Source organism: Anas platyrhynchos, chromosome 14 (genome assembly GCF_047663525.1).
Source record: "Anas platyrhynchos isolate ZD024472 breed Pekin duck chromosome 14, IASCAAS_PekinDuck_T2T, whole genome shotgun sequence".
NCBI lineage: Eukaryota > Metazoa > Chordata > Aves > Anseriformes > Anatidae > Anas > Anas platyrhynchos.
The window spans coordinates 13904082-13926807 of record NC_092600.1 but is presented as its reverse complement, the minus strand read 5'-3'; the positions used below and the strand labels follow the sequence as shown (position 1 = coordinate 13926807).

Here is a 22726-nt window from a genome sequence, read left to right as displayed (position 1 = left end):
AAGAAAACAGAAGAAAAAGTGAGTGCTTCAGGTTCAGTATCGCTCCTTAGGACTTACATGCAGCAATTTAAGCATGCTATCAAATGGTTTTCTGGGGAAAATATCACAATTTGCTAAAAAAAAAAAAAAAAAAAAAAAAAAAGCTGGTAGAACTAACCTATTCATTCAAAATGGGGAAGGGGACAACGTGACAGTTGGACCAGATGACCTTGGAGGTCTTCTCCAACCTTAATGGTTCTATTATTATAAGTGTTGCATACTTGCTAAATAATTTTAGGAAATCATAACACTTTTTTCTATTCTGCATAAATCAGTGGTTACTAGAGGTTCCGAAAGTAACTAAGAGAACCAGTGACCAATATCTTGCTTATCTCTCCAATCAGGAAACAAGGTGATGAACTACAAGAATAGACAGTTTTGCTTACCTTTGTCTGAACCTCACAGTCCCACTATTTCGTGAGGATGTGATACGTTTACTCTCTCACTGAATTAAGTATCAGTTACACATCATCTGCCCTAATGGCCAGCCCTACCACAGATGCTTTTGCACGGGCAGGGTGGCAGCAAAGGTGGTGGTGGTGAGGAATCCTGTTATCACGTACAAATATGCTCTGTTACACATGGAGAACAGCTTGTTGGCACCTACCTAATGGTATTGTCAGAAGATCCACTGACAACTAGTCGATCCCTGTACTGCAGGCATGCAATGCCACGCTTGTGCCCATTTAGAGTACGAACAAACTCACACGTACTTGTGCTCCAGACCTGTGAAATGTGAGACAAACATTCCTCTGAGAATTATGCTCAAAGAAAGGCTTTTTGCTTTCAACAGAAGCCGTTACGAACTCAGAAGTTTGAGGCTGACCTTTGATGGACAGCAGAATGAAAACTTGCTTATGGGGTGTTAAAGGAAGACTGGCACTATGGGGCCTAGAAACAACAAGAGCCAGCAGCACTGCTGTCCTACTGCACATCGAGTCAATGAGAAAGATTGGGGGGTGTTAGGGGAAACAGAGGGAGGGTGATAAACAAAACATTCTGAAATGGTAGATATTGCTCCAACAATTTCAAGAACTTGATGACACTTGAATCACTTGGTGAGTTAGCAATCATTTCTACAAGTGGAAGTTACCCCATCCATACACAAAAATAACCCCTATTTTTTACCTAAGAAATATCTAGCAATCTACATCTAAGAGAAGACCAAGGCTGTAGCCTGTAGAAGTTTGGTGGTTGCTTCTTCTTTAAGATTAAATTATTTGACCAACTTTGCCCGTTGCTGGTGAAATGTAATTGAAGTTCTAATCTAAAGTATCCATGTAAATAAAGTGGCTCATTTTCCAAGAGAGTGCAGCAGGATCTTTGGCAGATATTTGGGCATGAAACTGCCAAGAGCTTTTTGGCACAATCTAGGGTAGCTCTGGTTCTAGAGAGGGAATGGGGAAACGCCTTGATTATATTAATATACTTCGGGTAACTCAAATCTTCTGGTATGTAAGAGTCTTCAAATACAGCACTTTAATTCTTCAAACATGGCAAAGTCTGGTTTAGCTGCTGGGAAGGTGTGGTGTGGAAAGGCAACTGCTGATAAATTTCAAGTCTGCAACAGGACTGCCAATTGAAATAAAAAATACTGTTTGGAAAAAGGCACAAAATGTGCCACATTTAACAAACAAACCGATCTAAAGACTGGAGTTCAAACAGTGAGCAGGCTTTACTTTCTTGCAATTGTACAACAGAAGCCACAAAAATGTTACGAGCCTAGTTATGTGCATACAGACATTAGCAGCTAGTACAAGGAAGCAGCTAGCTGAACAGTAAAGAAAAAGGCACAGAACTTTATGAAAACCTCAGCTATTCGGGTTTAGATTGCAACACTCAAGCTTTTCTGGCTTGGTAGACATTCAGACCTAGATGAGAGCTCTGCCAACTTACTTTAATGGTCCTGTCACCTGACGCTGACACAATGTACTTGTCGTCGAAGTCTACCACGTTAACAGCAGCACGATGGCCAACTAAGACACGGCGCAGGGTGATGTCAGTAGGCGATGCCATATCCCAGACAGCAATGGATCTGTCCTTCGAGCACGTCACCATTAAGCCGTTACTGAACCTCAAATGAAGCACTGCTTCATTGTGATGAATCAGCGTGTTCAGAACTTCACCTGTATTTACATCCCAAACTCTGCAAAAGAAAAGAATTTTATCCCAAATGGAGGAAGGTGATTGCGTGCAGTATGTAGTGCAAACACACAAAGCTCTGCAACCATCTCTAACATGGAGCTCTCTGGCTCTTTGGAAGGGCAGGAAGACAGGAACTGGGGAAGTATCTGAGTTCACTTCTTAAGAGTCACAAGCGATAATTAACAGCACTGAGCAGTTAAGCCAGAAAAAGCCTAAGCTGGGACCACTGGTAAGAGGAAGGGCTGCATAACAATGAACACAACTCTACAACTCCTTCTCGGATGATTAGAACCTATACAATGTATAAATTGATTAAAGAACAGAACAAATACTACCCAATGTGTTTTTTTTTTCAGTTTTACTCCATTCATTCAGTTAGCACATACCAGTAGCAACTGGAAGGTAGCACCCTCCAGGACTACCTACTAGCTTACATCAAGCAAAAATCACTACTAATTTTACAGTAACTGAAGGCTGCTACCATCAGTTCTTAAGTTTTATAGATCGCCACTGGTAACACTGATACAAGACACCAAGAAAGACACAATGTTCTTCCAATGAAATATACCTGAGCATATGTATATTGGACATCATCTGACCAGTGAGTTCATTGCAAGAATTTAAACCCATCAAAATCACTGTCAGATGAGCACTCCATATACACCAAGTCTCCTTCCATGAAGTCATAACTAAGCTATGTCAGGTGACATGAGAAACCCTAAAGGAGGAATCACCACATAGTTGGCCCATCAGCCATTCCACTTCACATTGAGTCCTACAGGTCACAGTCTTTCAAAATGCATAACACTAAAAAGCATGAGACAAATTTGGAAAAAAAGTGCTGAACGTGATGCTTTGCAAAGTGCAGATTACTTATTTTGGGGATAATTGTATCACATTTGTATTAGGGATTCTTACATTTGGAGATTATTTCAACTGTTTCCAGTCCTAATACTCAATTTTTATTTATTTATATTTTTTTTCCAAAAACTTAACACTCACCTGACTGTAGAATCTGAAGATCCAGTTACAATGACTCTTTCATCATACTGCAGACAAAGAACTGAGCCAGTATGTCCTGTTAATACTTTCAAACATTCCAAGCTTGTTTTGTCCCAAATCTGTTAAAGATAAGTATAAATGACTTATCAAGATCAAGAACATGGATTCAGGAAATTTAAGCACTACTGCTGCTGAAAAGGGAGGAACAAAACCAGAGAGTGCCTGTCCAAACAGAGGGTCTGTCCTGTCCTCCCTTTTAACTTGAAGTCTCTTTGATGCAAGTTTTTGACAGAACAGTGAGATAAACAATGATAATGAAAAGATAAAAGCCTGTTTTGCAAAAAGAAATGCCATGGCACTCAGGGAATATTAGCATGAAAGCAGCCTATTTGCATGAAAGCTAAGTATTAGCAAGGAAGAAAGACATGGCTAAGGACAGTAAGTAGTACACCGCCTTCATTTGAGTACGTGAACTCTGATTTCACATCCTGAACAAGCGTTTCTCTGCATGCGCTGACTCTGAACAAGCATTTCTTTGTAGCCAGCAGCGTTGATTTCCTGAGTGGCAGTCTGCAAAGTTCCTAGAGCAAAACGCAGGTGAAGACTTTGCAGGGCTACAGAGGACATCCCATCTCATAAACCCTGCACAGGTAAACACTGCCCGAAGAAGATAAAGAGAAATCAAGGAAATGCCAACAGCTGTCCCTCCAAAGCAGATTTACCCATCGATATCTATGGTAAAGACTGGAAAAGTGTTTACCTTAATGGAGTTATCTCGTAGGCCACTGATTATCTTTTCATCATCGTACTGTAAACAGTAGACACCTTTGCTGTTTTCGGAGCGGCACTGAATCCTTTGCAGATTATGTCGCCCACATCGCCAGTTCGATTCTATAGTCTGACAAGATGGAAGACAAGCAGGAGTTAGGCACGAGGCTGTGTGCTTCAGCACGATCACTCCAAAATGCCCAGCAATCCTTCCCACTGTTATGAAGTCCACCCTTACATTTTAAGCCTAAAAACTTAAATGTTTCCTTCCCCCCACCCATAAAAATACACAAAACGATGAGTTAGGACTTTATTTTCTCATGACAAGAGCTGCTTGGAATTCAGTTTCCCCCTGTATTGACACCACCATCTGACAGCAGCACCAAAGACCAAACTGGGAACTTGTATGACACCATGCTCAGCATCACCTGAGGAACACAGAGCCCCATATGAACATTGTCAGCAGAGTTCTTGTACTGTCCCATCCCTTCCCCTACCCAGCCATTTCACCTGGTAGCTGTTTTTATGCATCCTAGGGATTTTAAGACATGAAAGCTCCCACTAAGCGACTTAAAGCCTGAAAAAAAATAAAACTAACAAGGGCTATAAAAATTAAACCATCTGAAGAATAACTAAAGTTTTTGTTTGTTTTTTAAATCCCCCCAACTTGAAATCTAAGTGTACTTCTCAACATTTTCATTCTGAAATACATTTTTAAGGTAAGAGACCTGACACCTTCAGAGGAGGCAAACTATTTCATAGCAGAACCAGAATATTTCCACCTTTTCTTCTGCTGTACTACTTGTGTGAAGACCAATGTTGGTTTCAAACAAATGTGGGATTTTAAGAAATATGGGATTTTGGTTAGAAAGTCTGAAACAAGCACTGTAAGAGAACCAACGCACAGAACTCTGGGACAACACCTGCAGTACGCAGCGTGGCTGGGATGCCTCCCACCTTCCAGTACAGGCACCAGAACACACCACGGATTTGACTGTTTCCCTGGTGCCACCCCAGTACTGCACAGAAACCCAGGGTGAAGCTGCTCAACTGTCAGTTTGTTTGGAAAAGCATGTTTACAATCAAATCCTAACTAGAAAAGCAATACCGGGCACCTCTGCTGTTCCATGCAGTTCTTTCTCTCCTCTCCAAGATTGGAAAACAACTAAAAAGATAATTAAAGGCAAAAGCACAGTGCAAGTGTGACCTCCCAGTTCTAGGAAAACATGCCTGTTTGAGGGGAAAACAGCTTATCACTGTTTTCCATGTGTTTGCTCCTTCAATTATCTCCCTTTGTGCAACTTGGAGACAATTATACACAATCATAACACAAACCTGATGTGCCAAGGGAATTTGCCTACATTATAAGAACTAAGAGACTTCTGGAAGAGCACGCTGACAAGTTATTCATCCCTTCTCATTCTTCTCCAATTTGATGGGGAAACTAATTAAGATAGAAAGTCATTTCTCTGTTTGGGATCAGCTTTTAGTGGCCAGCTGGTCATCAGACCGAACTGGGCTTAAGCTCCTCAGACCTGGCACTGCACTGGCTCAGCCCCAGACTTCTGCTCTGAAGGCAGCAGACTGCCGGTTGCGCTGCTCGCTCGGCGTGGGATGAAGGGTCCAAGGAGGAAGGCCTTGAGTTTTATCTGCAGATTTGTCATCTGTGCTCGGAGGGCAGAGCTGCAGCTCATTAATTCCTTTGCTGTTACAGAGCTGACAGCCTACCCTTGGAAACAGCAGCGAATTTAAGACAGCAACAGCACAAACCAATATAATTAGAGACCTGAAGGCGAGGTATTTACAAATGCAATGCTAACACCGAAGACACTGGAGACAGAGCATCACAGATGCAAGTCAGCCAATTTAAACAGCTTCAGAAACCATCTATGTTCCGACACTCAGTTCTGAGAAGTCGTCTAAGGGAGAGTTTCCCTAAAGCCCCGTTCTTGGAAGGGCTGCAATTCGCACTTTTACATACCAGGCGCTGGATTACTCCAGCTGCCGAGCGCCCAAACACCATCCGAGCGCCTTCACGCCTCAGGGTCCTGTGACAGCGATTACCCATAGCTACAGAATACATTAAGAACGCCACAAATCAGTATTCTTTTTTTTTTTATTTAGAGGTTTTTAAAGAGAACAGCAGTCGGTAGAAGTATGCTGACCAAACATTTCAGGACACTAGCTGGCTTAGCTCTTAGGAGCGCACTATAGGAAGCTCCATAATCAGCTTACCCTAAGAAAATGCTGGCCTCGAATAAAAGAAACTGAGGGATTATTTACATGTATGTGAAGGTACTGTAAAGCAGTAAGTCATATGCAGGTGCACATTTTAATTCTGCGAGTAGATGTCATTTCATTTGGACATTATATAGTGTGGCTACTGTGGGAAAATACTTGATGTTTTTTGAGAACTTGTAAAATCCCCTTACACTGCGTAAATTTTCAATGTGCTGGGAAAGTAGCCACAATACACAGAGAATATACAGCAGCATTTAAATTGGCAATAGAGTGAAAACAGATGTGTACGTATAGAGAAATAACATTATTTTAGATGACTAAATACGGCTGAGTGGGTGGGCAACCTGGAGGACCCTCTAAAAAGGAACATGTTTAATACAATACTGGCAACCACATAAAAGCTGCTTGCTATAGGAAATTTCTGGTTGTTACTGAATAGCACAGTTAGTAAAAGTTTTCATCTGCAACCTCCTTCCAGGAGATATCTTAATACGCTCTGCACACAGCGAGTAGGTACGCGTGCGTGGACGAGGGAGAGGAGGAACGCGCTGCTTTTATGGGCTGCTATAAGCGGCGCGGAGTCGATGTAAGAGGCAGTTTATTTGCGCACTTCGGGTACCAAACTGAGCACTAACAGAAGCTGCATTTCCTACAGATCCTAAAAGCCTCCAAGTTCACAGCCTCTAGCTGTGGGTTTCCCAGCTAGAAGGAGGATGGGGCAGAGCACAGCCCCAGAAGCTGCTCTCGCTTCAGACACTCAGCAGAGTAGCCGACAGGCGCTGTACACCCACACCAAAATGTGGACATACAAGGGATAAAGAACAAACACGAAGCCAAAGCATCTGCCCCAGCAGGGGAGCTGTTTGGCAGCTGGATAAAAAAAAGGCATTTAGAGAAAACCACACAGAGTAGCCCAAGATGCGGAGGCATCGCCAACCCCGGGCTATGCCAAGGTAAATTCGCTGGTACGAGGATGCACAGTAAGAGATGCAATCCATCTGAACTAACAGTTAGAATATTTCCTGTACCATGGGTGTTAAGAATAATCTACTAAGAGCAGGGTTTTTTTCCCATTTTACAGCGTACACTGTGTTCAGTTCCTTGGGTTTTTATCCTTGTGAATGTTACTGCAGAGTGGGCTCATCCTTATCCCAAAACACAAGGAGGCTGTTCCCTCAGAACACAGCTTTCAAGATACAAGGGACAGAAAAAGGAACCCACACATTTGTACTATAAACAGATTCTCCTCAGGCATGAGGCATTTACAAGTGCAGTTAGTCCCAAACTCTTGTTTTTCACAGCATTTAAGGGATGATCTCGTATCACCAGGGCGAAGAGGCCTTACTATTTCATTCCTTATGAAGTTAAGGGGGTTTGGCAGGCAAAGAAAAGGAAGGATTGGCCGTGGCACCAGGCTCCTTGCATCTTTGAGGTGTTTCTCCTTCTGGATCCTCTGAAGATGCTACAGCCATTAGGAAAGAAAAAGCACAAAACTTCTGAAGAAGAGTACTGATTCCCCAAGATCCCAGGGAGAATCTAGCCTTCACTGTTGGGTTTCCAAGCTGCTGTGAGACAGGGAAGGCCAAAGAACTTCTCTGCCTCTGTAACAGCCATAAGAAGAGGGACTACGTGATGCAGACTCCCAAGAAGGCTTAAGCTGGTCTTCCAGAGCAGTCTGCAGGGCAGTGGCTGTCCTGTCCTTACCCCAACAGCCTAAGCATGAGGTTTCTGACCGCAGCGGGATGACTGCCTCACAGTAACAAAGCGTGTCAATAGCAAAGCCTCCTTCCACAACAGTTTGTGGAGGGATAAAAACCCTGCGAGTAAACACCATCACCATCTTCCTTGTATGTGTAATCGCTTCCAAAAAACCCTGGTAAGGAGCAAAGCGCCAGTGGTGGGCACGGAGCTGCAGAGACAGATAAAAAAAAAACCTCAAGCAGGCCAGGAGCTGGATCAGCACCATGTACTGCACATGGGCACCAATGACATCCCCCTGTCAAAGCAACAAGGCAGCCAAAGTGCTCGCCCCGTACCCATCCCCTTCACAGAGCTCCTCCTGAGATGCACAGAGCCGAGGCGATGAACCAGGTGATGTGGTCAGAGAGCTCCATGGAGCTGCCACCTCAGCAGAGGAGCTGAAGAGCCTGGCTGCAGGCACAGCACAGTTAATTACACAGACACGAAGACATCAATGCCCACTGGCACCTGAGCCAGTAAAACTTTCTTTGGAAGCGAGCAGCAGGGCATAAAATGTATGTACTAACATCTTGAACATGAACTGGCACGGCTGTTAGAAGAGACAAGGCCAAGAGCTGCAAACCCTTCCCTGCTGCATCCTGTGACTTGCTGCCCTACTTCACCATTATGTTTATTGTTGCCCTATTCTTTCTCTTACCCTTGTCAGTAAGAAAGCTGAAATAACGTGACTCACGATGCACTACGAGACTGAGAAGAACAGCACCAGAAGTGACTAATTTGCATTTCATTCTCGTAATGCTTTGAAGTGTTGAAGGCAGCAGCCATAAAACTGGGAGCGGCACGACACTCGGTCTCTCCGATGAGAACCGTTTAGTGCCTAAGTTGAAAATTTATATACTACTGATGCTAAAAATGCAGACACTACTGCTCACTCAAAGAATTTCCTCTATGACCACCAACTCTTCATATTTTAGAGATTATCCCCAATCAAAGCTAAATGTAAGTCTGAAAGAATGCAGAGAATTGCATGGAAGGAACTGTTGCCGTGCTACATGGGAAGATGCAATAAACAGTGACAGAATAAACAAAGCAAGAAAGCAAACCTGAACAAAGACTCTTTAGGAAACAATGGTAGCCAGGTTTGGGTATTTACCTGAAAAGCCAAGAACGAGCCATCTTCATGAAGAATCGCAGAAGCAAGACTAACAATTAGAGAAGCAGGGCTTGATTAACGCATACCGTACTCAAGTATTTGTATTATTGTTAATTAAAGTTCGGGGTACATGTGTTTAGTACAAGCAAAACCCATTTTCACCAAAAAAAAAAAAAAAAAAAAAAAAGAAAAAAAAAGGAAAAACTTCCAGTAACTGAAAAGTGGGTTTCTGGCTTGATTTATAGAAATCACAGGATACTCAGGCTATATTGTTACACTGCGAAGAACAGTCTGAAATTAAAGCAATCCAAAAAGCTAGGAGTGTACTACCGACAGCCAGTCCAAGTCCAATATTACACAGGCTTTCAAATCAGTTTGGGGTAAAACATCACTTTTAGTATGAACTCCAAGACCAGAAGAAGAGCCATAAACAGTGTCGTCCAAAAATCTAAATAACTCTAGAGAAAAAAGGAATGGGAAGCTTTTCCTAGCAAGTCTTACAATTAAAGCATGATTTTCTGGCAGAATTAAAGATCCAAAAATTAAGTTCCCATCGTTTACAGCTGCTCAGATTAAGATCCAAATGTGAACAATACAAATTGATGAAGTGCTGCCTCTCTCTGCGTGCGACTGATCCAACGTGTATAAAGCTGCCTGTAGGTCCACCAAGTAAAACTACTCCTGAGCCTACTGCAGCTTTGCAGAACCCTTTTTAAAGCCCCATTCAAAAAAGACCAGATGAAATTTATGATCCTGAGTGAGAGAAATCTGAACAGTGGAATATGCTCATTTCCTACAGAGGAAGACCTGCAGAAACTGCATAAAGGCCACTCACACAGAAGGGCCATAGGAAATCACCCCGGGAAAAAGCTGACAGCATAATTTAGAGTGTGCTCTGAGAGGCAAAATGGTGCTACACACCAGACAGCTGAGACAGATCAGGTGGAAAAAAAACAGGCAAACTGATGTTTCAGGCTTAAAGAAGAGTTCAGCATTGGGACTGTCTTAATGCCCAGGCTGGCACCAGTACTGATTTGGTGGGAGCAGCAGGAGGGGCTGCAGAGGCAGGGAACAAGAAGCTGAAGACGTGCAGTTGTGTCCCCTCCCGGTGCCCTGCCCCACGCATCCATTACCGGAGGCTGTCGAGAGATGGGATGCAGCATGACAGCACCTCTGATCTGATCAGTACAGATGTTTTGTTCCTCAGGGAGCGAATAAACACCTGACCCTTGCATTTGGAAACATCTTAAGATGTGACTTTGGAAGTAGCTGTGGAGCAGACTTCAGGGGCTGGCTGAAAAATGTCCAGGTGTATATTGCTGACCAGATTCCCCCCACAATCACGTTAAGATTTCTCCAGAACTGTAATTAACGTAATACTTAACAAACCTCTTTCCTCAGGAGTACACCAGAGCACTGACAGAGACCTCTCGGCGTTAGCATCGAGGTGACAGCTTCGTTCCCTTTCCAATTTTTCCTCAAGATTTTAAAATTTCAGTTCTAGTTCTCAAACCTCAACTTTCTCAAAATGCAGAAGAACACACGCTGTTTATTTCACTGCCTGAAACCAAGCGTCCCTGAAGCCTTCAGCAAAACCCCATTTTAACCTTCTCTGCATTAGGTGGACCCAAGCCCCCATGGAAGCGAGGCGAGGCACTTGCCATGCACTTGAAGATAAGGGCAACATTTATGAAATAGTCTCTGCTCATCCCAAGAAATAGATACTTGTGCTCATTCTGCAGGGAAAACTGAGTAGTTGGCCATACTTCACAAATAATATGGAAAAAATCCAGGGACTTGGGGTTCTGGAAGCAGCAGTATTGAGCTTCCCATGCTGGCACACTGCCGATTAACACAATCCACTTCAAGCTGCTGACCTTCGCCGCCGCGCTTCGGGACTGCCCCCAGCCGCAGGACACCCCGCAGCAAAAAATTCTCTCTATAAACAAGTCTCACAAACAGATTTTTTTTTTTTTTTTTTTTTTATATAAGCCCCAAATCAGGCTTTCCATTAAGAAAAAGAAAGACTCCCAAAGGAGGCTGGCAATTCAACATCTAACTTGGAGACATTTAAAATTACTGGACCACCTCTCGTGAAATGAAACCTAATTAAATATTTGGCTTCGCAGTGGAGGTGGAGAGTAGCTACTTCTTTCCAAGAACTCGTTTTCAGATCTCCAAGTGTCCTCTTATTTTCAAATCCAATGATTTCAGAAGTGACATTATGTTCCTAAACGCGCTTGGCACAAAATAAACAGCTACTGGCACTAACACACGTTCAGAGAGGCCGGGGAACCTCCCTGTGCCAAATCAGAGCCTGGGCTACCTTGCAGTTCACACCACTTTGTGGTTGCATGGACTTTTGACCCAAAATGCAAATAGAACCCCAGGGAAAGAAATAAATAGCAAATTTGATCATTCCTCAATTTTCCTTCCAATTGTTAATTCGGTTTTTGGATTACTTCGCAAATTCTGTCAATCAATGAAAGAATAGAAGACGTTCCCCTTCGAGCTCACCTCTACCCACACAACCCCATTCAGCACCAGCTGCTGAAAAGGAGGAACTCAGCGTGAGAAGCAGTCCAGCAGCACTTGATTAATCTTTGCCCTCCACGGGACACATCCTGAATGACAAGATTTTCAGGTACATCAAATAGGCTTTACTGTATTGAGAAAATAAAATCAACTCCTTCAGATACAAGATGAGTTTCTTATAGAAACACTAACATAATCATATAAAATGCTAAGATGGTAGCCTTGGTAGAGGGATAGAGTGTCTGCATCCTTGGCTCATCACTAGCTCCCTAAACTCTGACCCTCGGACAGAAACAGGAAGATCCTACTCCAGATCCAGGCAAATATTTGAAGAAAAAACATTTTGCTATTCAGAGATAGAAAATTCTTCATCACTGCTAAGATGAAAGTTTCATTTAAGAGCTTCTGCACACTGCTTTGAAAGACGAAGGAAGGGGGAAAGGGATGAAACTGGGGGAAACTATAATTTCAGGCTTAAAAAAGCAGAGGAAAAGTTAGGAAGTGCTCCAACTCCTACAGTTCAGTTTTGTTGCTATTGTTACCCACCATCTACTTTCTTAAACAATGTTAAAAGCTTCTTTTTGACAGTCCTTTAGGGAAGCAATTTGTGAAAAGCGCTTTAAAGGGTGATTTATAAGAAAAATTCTAATATTCTTTTGGAAGCAGATGAATTATTGGACCCTTGGCTATTAGCAAAAACACCAACCTCACTCCGGGTTGGAAACCTGTGTAACAGCAGTATTTCACAAAGACTGAAAGCAGCATTTAAGCAGGGAAAACGTTGACATGGCACAACATCCTCGTCCTCCTGCCTTCCCCCTCCAGCTGAGCCATTCTGAAGAACCAGGAGTGGGAAATAGGCTGCCTGCATGAACTGAACAGTGATGATCCTGGAAGAAGCCATTGGTTTTCAAGGAGAGGCTTCACCCCTCTACAAGACCGGACAAAGCTGCATTTGTTTCAGAGGTAAGAGCAGACAGCTCCAGGCTCCTTTCAGCCTTACTTTTCTACAGAAGTATCCACGGGTCACCTACAGCCTTGAGGCTAGTTGACAAAGCCTGGAATTCTACCCAAAAGGACTGGCAAGCAGCAAAGACCAAAGGTTGTTCTTGGATTTACAGGCACAAGCATGGGATGGGAGGTTCAGAACAACAGGAGGCTTCCCTCACACAGCTCTTGTTTTGCTTCTCTCTACTTGCCTCACTCAGCTGGAGATGCAAGAGTTGTCCATGTGTCCCGCTGCCCCTTAACCACGTTATGGGTAAAAGCATCAGCTAGAACCTGCAGAAGCCATTTGGAAAGCAGCTGGATGGGATGGTGGCTTGGAATGGGCGCAAATGATGGCAGGAGCCTGGAGTTTCCTCTTCGTACACGGCAGGAAGGAAAGGACAGCTGTTCCCACGCTCATTACTCACGTTTCTATTTTTAAGTACTCGTGGCTTGCCATCCTTTACGTACACCACGCTACAGCTCCAACTCCCTTTCAAAGCCTGACATGAGAGAACCCCTTACTCAGCATGTCCTATGTTTGCCGCATCATCCACGTGAGCGTTATATAATGGAAAATAAAAACGTAGGAGTTGAAACCCAAAGCTAGGGTTCAGAGAGTAGCGTAAGTTTGCGTTTCCTGATTTCCAAACACTGATGCGTTCTCTGCCTGTTTTGAATACATCAACACTCTTCAGGCAGTGCAGTGAAAAGTCCTCTTAATTTGAGGGTCTATTTTAACAAAATTCATTTTTTTCAAGAAACACATCCACTAGTACAGTAGATATTTAGTGGTAAACCCTTTCTCCACTCCCAGATTTTGACATATTTTACTCTTAATATCAGTACTAGTAATGGCAATGAGTGATGCACGAGGATTTGTGTGTTGTTTTTTTTTCCTCCCCTGTTTATTTCTTACTGGCAAGAACTGTCCATTTCAGGAGTATCGTTTCTGTACACCTTTTGTGGGTCTGCAGCCACTAAAGAATCAAAGTATTAAACAGACGACTGAAGGTCACAAGTCCTCGTAACATAACATCTCTAAGTTACACTCCATCTCCAATAACAGGAAGATTTCCTGTACATATGTTCCACTTGTATCTAAACAAATGAGTTTCAGAACAATAATTTTAAAAATCTGGGATAGAATAACGTTGAACTCCTCCAACGATTTGTGATCTCAAAGCTCATCTTTTCACGCTGTGTTTCTTTACCAAACAATGCCAAAATTTTGCAGAACACAAGAGAATATCATGTTAAGAGTTACCCTTAATCCCATGGTCTTATCACCACCACAATATAATTGTCATTCCTTATACAAAAAAGACACCTCCCCTCAAATAACAAAATGTGTATCATTCAGCTTGCAAGCAAATGCCAAGTTTTGTCTTACTATGCCTAGGTTACTTAATACTTAAATACTTCTGTATCACTAGATGTTTATAAATTGCGTAGCAATATTCAAAAATTGGATTGCATTTTGCAGCAGCTACACAGTACAGATAGGTGAAGATTAATTTTGCTTATGGAGTCCCAAGCAACACAAATTCATATTTGCCATAGAAGAAGCATGGAATTGCTCAGGAAAGGGCCTTAAATATCACCCGGTTCCAACCCCTCACCATGGGCACGGATGCCACCCCCTAGATCAGGTTGCCCATAGCCTCATCCAGCCTGGCCTTGAGCACCTCCTGTGATGGGGCATCCAGCTTTGGGCAGCCTGTGCCAGAGCCTCACTGCCCTCTGAGTGAGAAATCTCCTCCTAACATCTCATCTAAATCTCCCCTCTGAATTTAAAACTGTTTCCCCTTGTCCTGTTGCGAGCAAAAAGTTGCTCCCCAAAAGCAGAATGATTCCATTAGTTCACATCTGCCTTAACCATCAAAACATGTGTTTCCCCACTAATGAGTCTCAGATCAAAATTTTGTGTCTGTCACATGGTTGAAAGAAATACATTGCAGTCTGTGGTACAACCTAAGAGTTCTGCAGTGTGTACACAGCACCCTGAGCAAGATTTCAATTTTCTGCTGGTAGGCAGGATACCAAGATGATCCTGATCTATCAGGACGTTTTAGAAGAGCGAGCCCAACTTTGTTACCCTTCAGTGAGATAAACAACTTTTTGTTTTTAAATCAAAAGATCAGTCACTTCTACAATCTCCCTACCACTGGAACCCCTACTGAGTTTATTATTGTAGGGCTCGTTTTTCTCATCGTATCACTAGAGCCAGGAAAAAAGACTCCCATAAACTGCAGAAAAATGTATTTGTCTCAGTGACAGCTTTAGAAATAACACGTTACTAGACCAGCTACAGTTTAAGCAACTGGTGTTTACAGTGTTAACAGTGATCACTTATTGAGAACAACCACTATATTAAAACATTCAGAAATATATGGAATTGTCTTGGAGTAGTAAAGTTTCCTAAAACTGGCATTTTATTAAAATCCAAAGCCCCAAAGGAATTCCAAACTATTTAGATCCCAAAAGGTCAGTGTTAATACTGAAAGCTTTGAAGTGACACATTAATGTCTGTACTGCAGTGATGAGATGATGAGGGAATTTTTCACATTTTCTGAAGAGCCAGAGCTCACACAGCGGTAGCGATATGAATGCACATGATTTGCTTCATTACTCTAACATGCAACATCTTTGAGACATTAACTGTATGAAACATTATTTCTGCTGCAGATATTACATATCAGAAAACATACCTCTATATCCTGTATTATCTTTGGGTATAAGGACCTGTAAAATGAATTTGGGGGGCCATCTGTTGGTCTGTTTTTAAACAGGTACTGATCCCTAGAAAGAACCAGAAACATTTTTCAATTTACCACAAAGAAGCCAAACTGTAAAGGAATTCAAAATCCACACGTAACAAAAACTTATGACACATTCTCACAGAATATTTGTAATCATTTTTAGTATTGAAATTACAGCCCCTGTGACTTCACAGTCTGACAGCTGTATGTGAAAAGAAACAGGTGTTTTCCTCAGGGTTTCCCGAATTAGGGTTCTCTGCTTTGTAAGGCTTTTAAGCCAGTAGGGTGTCCTCCTCTTGCACAGCTCCTTACTCCATGCCTTGCATTTTCTTAGGCACACCACTAGAGAGCACAGAAAAACAGGTTTCTAAAGCAAAACACCTCCTATCTTCAGAAACTTGTAAAGGGTAAGGACTGCATATAAACTTGTGAACTAACTCGTAAAGGATAAGGACTGCAGAGATCCTCAATTACTATACACTTACTTTTTGGCGGAGCTCATGATTAGGTAAATTCATCAAGGAGAACACTGTAAAAGGTGAATTCAGTTATTGTCCAGGTACTTACCAACCCCTTCGTTCTGACAGTCCCTTCCATAGCGGATCTGTGCGTACCATTCTTTCAATCAATTTTTTCCATAGCATTCCCTCAGAGATGACTCTCTGCCATTCCTTACATACCAGCTCTGCTGCACAGAGTGATCTGGCATCAAGATAGGAAAGGATGTTTTCTGCTATGTGATCTAAGCCTTGCTCTACAAAGAAATAAAGGCAATCAAAACGTCAATCACTTCACAGTAAACTACTACACACGTTTTGCAGTACATTCAGAGAAAGCTAACACAGCTTTATTTCAGGCACTGGAGCAACACAGTTATTCAATTACCAGACACAGAAGCACCAGTTATGAATCAACCCCAAAAGGTACACCAAAATACCCAGCTCTTCAGTCCTTTCCTGGTACAGTCTGCCTACTGGATTGGTCCCATCTTCACTGAACAAGAACGAGCACAAACCACAGTTCAGCACAGCACAGCAGCAGCAAGCATTCGCCCGCCTGGAGCACAGAACTGTGGATGTTTTGAGCATGTAACGTGTTGGGCTTCGTGATCCAAGCGGCAGATACTCCTCAAGATCCTTTAACTCGGTGCTGCTACATGGTAAACTGTTGACTCTTTCCACTCCCTTACACATAACACCAGATAATTCAGCTCAGCAGAAGATGGGACTCTACAGGACCAAATGCAGACATCTCCAGGAGAAGCATTAGCAGACTAAGAAAAAGACATTTTCTTGCACTTTTAAATACAACAGGGTCCTTGTGTTTGAATTCTTTTATAATCTACACGACAAGTGCACTCCTCAATTTTGTTCAGATCTTGGTATGCCACAGACACCATGCCCTGTACCCTGGTTAAGGAGAAGTCAATGACAACGAATTAGACAGTAATTCCTTCACTGTACATGGTTATACTGATTCTTGGCTTACTGTCACTGGACTCCATGCTTAGAGAAATTATTACTGAATGACTTAGAACATTAGCTGACTTATGCTCCTCTATAGCTAGAGAAAAATCCAAGGATAATTGTTTGTGAAACAACTTGGAGTAAGTCACACGGTAACATTCAATGCAGCATTTATTTTTCATCCAGTCACTGTGATTGCTTCCAGTGTAAGAATCCACTAAGAAACCTTAGGCTCATCACCAGGAGTCAAGGAACTCTGAAATAATGACGGGTGATGGCTCCACTTCTGTATAGTCCAAAATAAACTCAGTGTACCTTCAAAGATTTCCAGTGTGTATAAAATAGCCAGATATTATCTTAGCTTTAAATCTTCACCTGCTGCTCTCCCAGCCTCGGGGCACACCACATTTTTGGGCAAAGGAGCGAGGCACAAGCTTGCTTGCTTCAGATTTCACCATGCAGGCTGCACTGGGTCAAAGGAGGAGTTTGGCCACATGCACAACTGAACTCCAAAGTGAAACACGGCCGCTCCAACGCACGCCCTCCGGCCATACGTGGGTGGCACAGAACCATAACCTACCTGTGGGTTTCTCCTGCCCTAATGGCACAGGCAGCACAATGCAGGGCCATGGGCAGGTAGCGATAGTTGCCCCAGCAGCCCCCAGCAAGCTGGGCAAACGCTGGCATGAAGGCTGAAGATCCCAACTACCAGAAGCAGCTTCTTAACCCCAAGGACCCTTTTACACCATAGTGGGGATAGACTGCCATACAAAATGTGCTCTGCTCCCCAGCAGTAGTAGAGCTGCACCAGAACTGGGTCCTGCCCATCCATTCAGGTCCACGTAAGGCAACAGGCTGAAGTGTACCATGTCATGAATGTTACCTGGTATTTGCTAAAAAGCTGTAGGGACTTACGCTGGTGGAAGGAAAAGCACCTTAATAAAGATGATGAATCCATAAGCTGCCACCTCAGATCTGTCAAGGCCCAGAACAAGTGGCACGCTGCATGCAGCTGCTTGTGGTCTCTGCTAGTCCTTACCCACCCCATTGAGTGTGTTAGATTTAAAAAGTCTAATTGTAGTTGAATAAAACACATAAATAGAAATCACTTACATAAAGTATTCACGCCAATTATAAACTAGCAAACTTTTCTTGTCCATATCCCAGCTACGGCCTCACTGGCCCCCAAAAAACCACCAGCAGGTCTGTAACATTGCCCAGAAACCTGCAGTTTTGCTTTCCTCAGAACTCCAACCAGAAATCTATCAGAATAACTTCATTTTCACAAACAACTTATGCCAGTTGGCCAACCTTAAAAAAAAAACAACAGGTATTTGAAGCAGGAGATGACCTTTTTAATTTTCCACTCTACCTCATGATGCCCTACTTTAGACTTCAAATACTCATAAAAAAATCAAAGAAACTACTGTTGGCTTTTGTAAAGAATTAACACAGCCTGTTCATACAGTCCTCTACTACTCTGGATGTAAGCACAGCCTTTGTAAACCTGCGCAGCAACAGAAAGAGACCAGCACATGTGGCTTTAGAGCACTTGGTCGGGTCTTCTAGATAACTCAGCTACAAAAAGGCTTTAAGAATGACACAGGCTCCTACGAAATGAACTGGGTTTGTACAAGTTTTTCAATGACAGTCCTAATAACAGATTCAGCTAGATAACATATAGCAACGTCCAAGCAACCAGCACGTTTCAAACCCAGTGAAGCAGCAAACCCACTCCTACCAGTCAGACAGCTCGCAGCAGCTGGGAGCTCCACCACCTCCTCCTGCAGGTTGAGGAAACCACCAGAGCACTCACATACATTGTACGTGTGCTCTTCGGTCTGCCCCAGCCCAGGCTTGCCAGTAAACATCAACGTGAAGACTCGAAACACCCTTTTCTTGGAATATATTTCAGTTACTGTGATGGGACTACACTGTGAAGGTTTTTCAGGGCAATAAAATCACTTCATCTCGAGGCCGTTTTCCAGGGTTAAAAACATGGATCACTGGCTGTTGTGCAGATGAGCCACCTCACTGTGCGAAGTGGCTGGATAAAAATCAAGCAAGCCTGCTTAGTAAGCAGCTCCCCGAGGCTGAAGGTTACGGGTATGAGTGATGAGCAGGGCACACGCGTGCTTTAACAGAAGCCTATCCAGCGGTTACTTTACACAAATACACAGTTGTCACGTTCAGGAGCACAGGATCAGCCTGTGCAGAGGCAACAACTGCCTGGTACGGCTCTAATCCCACAACAGTTAGCTACTTACTCTCCCCAGACCCAGCGCAGGACACTCTGAAAAGGAAGAAGCCAGTTTTCTACGTGAAGCATCGTAGGTCCCAAAGCTAACAGTGCAGAGGACACAGCAATTAAGCACCGTAACAGCAAAATCCATCAGTAGAGCAGGACGCTGAGGTTTGTGTGCAAATTAAGAGTTTAGGGCTCCCATTTCACCGCACTTTTACTTTCAGTAGCCCTTGTAAAACACCCATGTGTACAGCTCCCTCCTCAGGCTACCAGCTGGTGCTTCCACTGCCCCCGCAGCAGGGTGCAGGGCTAAAGGTGTCAGTGATTTGCTCACACAAGGATCTGCCGGCAGTCATCAGCTACTGAGACACCGAGAAATGCTAAGAAATTATAGAAATTAGCCAGTTCAGTTTATCCAGTTTCAGACTACCACGTTTCAAGCTTAGTAAGTAAATTTGAAGGTGAGTGATCGCTAGGTTCAGAAGATGTTACAAGTACAGAAGTTGGCTACAGCCACATCAGCAGATCCAGTTATTTTAACACTGACATCAACACTTTCTGTAAAGCACAGGAGAAAGATGAGAGCGCTGGCTTTCAGCTCCCAGATGCCCCAGATACAGGGATGCTGGCCTCTCTCTTCCACGCCAAAGGCATTTCTAAGCAGCTGCAGCACGGCAGAGCAGAGCCATGCAAGGTTAGCCTTTTCAGATGACCTTAATTCTCTTTGTTAGAAGGAAAAAAAAAAAATCACTCCAGCTATGCCTGGAGTCCCAACAAGCCATTAGCACATGACACACTGATGACAGGCAACGGTCCATCATCTGCACCTTTAAGGCATGAAATTCTTTACTCAGGCACCTGAAAGACTGCAGGTGGATGAACCAAAACCACGCAAAGTCGACCAAATAAACTAGCCGGACAGCCAAGGGACAGGCTGGCCCTAGCATGTGCACTTTGCTCAAACCAGGGCTATTTATCTCTGGGCATCACAAAGGTGGGAGAGCAGGATCCGTGCCGAACACACCCCTAGCTACTGGATGCTTTTCCAATCCTGAAGTAATCCAAAGTGTAATTTCACCTGACTGGCATAACTTAATAAAAAAAAAACTACATGTGCATATGAATATTCTTTGGGGAATTTAATGGTAATTTGCTAAAAACATCTAAGCAAACCATACCTCCAGACTTCTTCCAATCATATACTTAAGAAGAAAGTTATAGGACAAAGCATCCAGCTAGCAATCTCTGAAGTGAAAAGATCACAAAGACGCCAGATGCAAAGACACAATTCCCAAGGGAGACAATGACAGATCAATGTGAGATGTTCAGGGGATGCCCACACGCAGTAACGGTACCATAAAGGTTTATCAGTTACTGCCACCTCCTGGCAACAAGCTAAATAATTACCCCTCCAAACCAGGAAGAGCTCCGAGGAGCTGTAAAGGTACCTACCAGTCACCAACCCAGTAACAAAGCTGGACTGCAAAGCATCCTCTGAGCTCCACAGATGCATGCTTTCCCTGGCTCCTACTCTAACACACCTTGGTCACCTTTCAGAAAACAACGACCAGGTCTAGATCTGCTCGGGAGTGGAAGTGAGATGCCCATCAGTTAGCAAGGCAGTTTCACTTGTTTCTCAACAGCAGGCAAGTGTTCTAGAATCAAGCATAAATACTGCAGGAGTTGCACCTGCAGCATACAGCACGTTCCCGTGTTAGAAATCCACATTTCCCATTTGCAATCCCTTTGTGTGAGAATTCATGTCATTTAGGCAGTTTCAGAAGAGTTTGATTTAGATTGTTATTCTGAAATGACAAGAGGATCTGGATCACAGACAGGACAGCAGACAGCACACACCATGGCTTGCTTTCCACCCTAACACCTTTTAGTGCAAGGCAAATACAAGCTTGCAGCCCATGACTTTGTGATTCCCTGTTTAGAAATAAATGCGATGCTTGAGTAATACAGAGTGTGTGTATTCATCAGCTTATCGAGTCCAGTTGCTTTCAGTTTTCTTCTCCTTGTGAAATGTCGTTTTCTCAAAAAGATGGTTCTCCAGATTAAAGGCAGTTGTGCAGAGCTGATTACAAAAAGTGACAGATGACAAAGCAGAAGTCTTGTACAATCGTTCAGTCTTCAAACAGCTGCGTTTGGAAGGGCAGTAATGGTCCTTCACAAAACAGTTGCAAAAACTTAGATCCAAACCCACCCAAGTTGCAAGTCCAAAAATGCAATCAAACGAAGCAGACAGGAGCATCCTCATCGAGTAGTGAAAAACGATTTTTACCACGCTACTTTCAGTCGCGGAGCTCTCTAGCAGTCAGTAAAATCAGGCACTATGACGGCAAGCTGGAGAAGCTGCCCAGCAGGGCAAATGACCAACAGTTTCTCCAAAACCCGAGTCTTTCTTAGAGGGACCAAACGCTGTCGTTTATTTGCTGTCCACAGACATCACGAAGCACAGGAGAAGAGCTGGTGAACCTGTGAGGAGGTGCAGGCAGCGAGGCACAGGAGGTGCCAGCAGGCAGGCACGCCCAGGCCCCTCTTCCAACATCATGGAGCGCTGCAGCAGCGGGCACTCGGCTGTCCTGGGTGAATTTACGCAATGCACAACCCATAAGAACGAGGCCAAGACCTTCTCAAAATTCAATTTAATAAAGAATGTTTCACTGCAACAAACAAGCATTTAGAGACAGGGCTGGAACGTGGTTTCTGAGGAGAGTAAGTTGCCAAATAAACCTAAAATACATGGGAAGTCTTCTTTCCTGAGACGACTTTTGTTTTCTACAGGTTAGGAACGCTGTCGAGACGATTCAGGCCTGGCTGCCCCTCAGCAAACAGATGCTGTATGGAACGGAACAGAGAGGCCTTGAGTCTGGAGAGCCTAAAAGCGAGGGCCACGTGCTTGGCCCGTTTGGGCTCACTTTACAAACCCAAAACTTTGCACTGTTGCGTGTGGTGCAAGCCTAGTACCGGGTACTCATTTTCCATTGAGCTAAACTGAGGTTTTTATTAGAAGCTAGCAGCTGCCACAGCTTCTAACAGTGATAATGTATCTACAGACCCGTACCGACCCGTGGCTGTGCACTCTGCGCACACACACACACACACACACACACAGACATAACCTGCATTATGAAGCCCATATTTCACCGAGTTTTAAGGATCAACAGCAAATTACTGGGTAGAAACCCTCTGTTAACAGATTCATAATTTTTACAATTGTGTATGACACTGCTAAGAGTTAAAATAGGTTCGAAATGTCAGAAACAGGCACTTTCTGCTGTTAAAATACAGCAGTGTTCTCCTCCATGGATACGCAGAGCCTTGAAAGCTGCACACTGAGCACAAACACACCAGTGCTGCACCACCAAGCCCACCCTTACAAGTTTTAGTACTTGGAAAGACGGACAGATGTACATTGCTCACATCAAAACCACATCAACTGAAATACTTATCCCGAGGAACTGCAGGAACTGGTTCAATGCGCTGCTGCTTCGATGGGCCTATTGTGATTACTTCAGACAAGATTCAGGCTTCAGTTTAAGACACATTACAGTCTGAAGTGGCTACAATAACTATTTTACATTAAAACCAAGTATTCACCGACTTTTAAAAAAACATTTCTGAAACAGGTACCAAAACCTATAAATTTTCATTAACAAAATGCACCCAGCATTTA

At 43.4% G+C, this 22726-nt stretch overlaps 1 protein-coding gene across 6 annotated transcripts in view; it reads right to left on the bottom strand.

Moving 5' to 3' along the window:
- FBXW11 (F-box and WD repeat domain containing 11) overlaps window positions 1-22726 on the bottom strand; it is a 71428-nt gene that overhangs the window by 8994 nt on the left and 39708 nt on the right. For all 6 annotated transcript variants that reach the window (XM_038186357.2, XM_038186356.2, XM_038186358.2 and 3 more), the window contains 6 exons: window positions 15901-16087; window positions 15283-15373; window positions 3947-4084; window positions 3187-3305; window positions 1936-2185; window positions 647-765 (listed from right to left, as the gene is read on the bottom strand). In XM_038186357.2, coding sequence (XP_038042285.1) covers window positions 647-765; window positions 1936-2185; window positions 3187-3305; window positions 3947-4084; window positions 15283-15373; window positions 15901-16087 — 904 coding nt within the window. The remainder of the gene's footprint in view (window positions 1-646; window positions 766-1935; window positions 2186-3186; window positions 3306-3946; window positions 4085-15282; window positions 15374-15900; window positions 16088-22726) is intronic.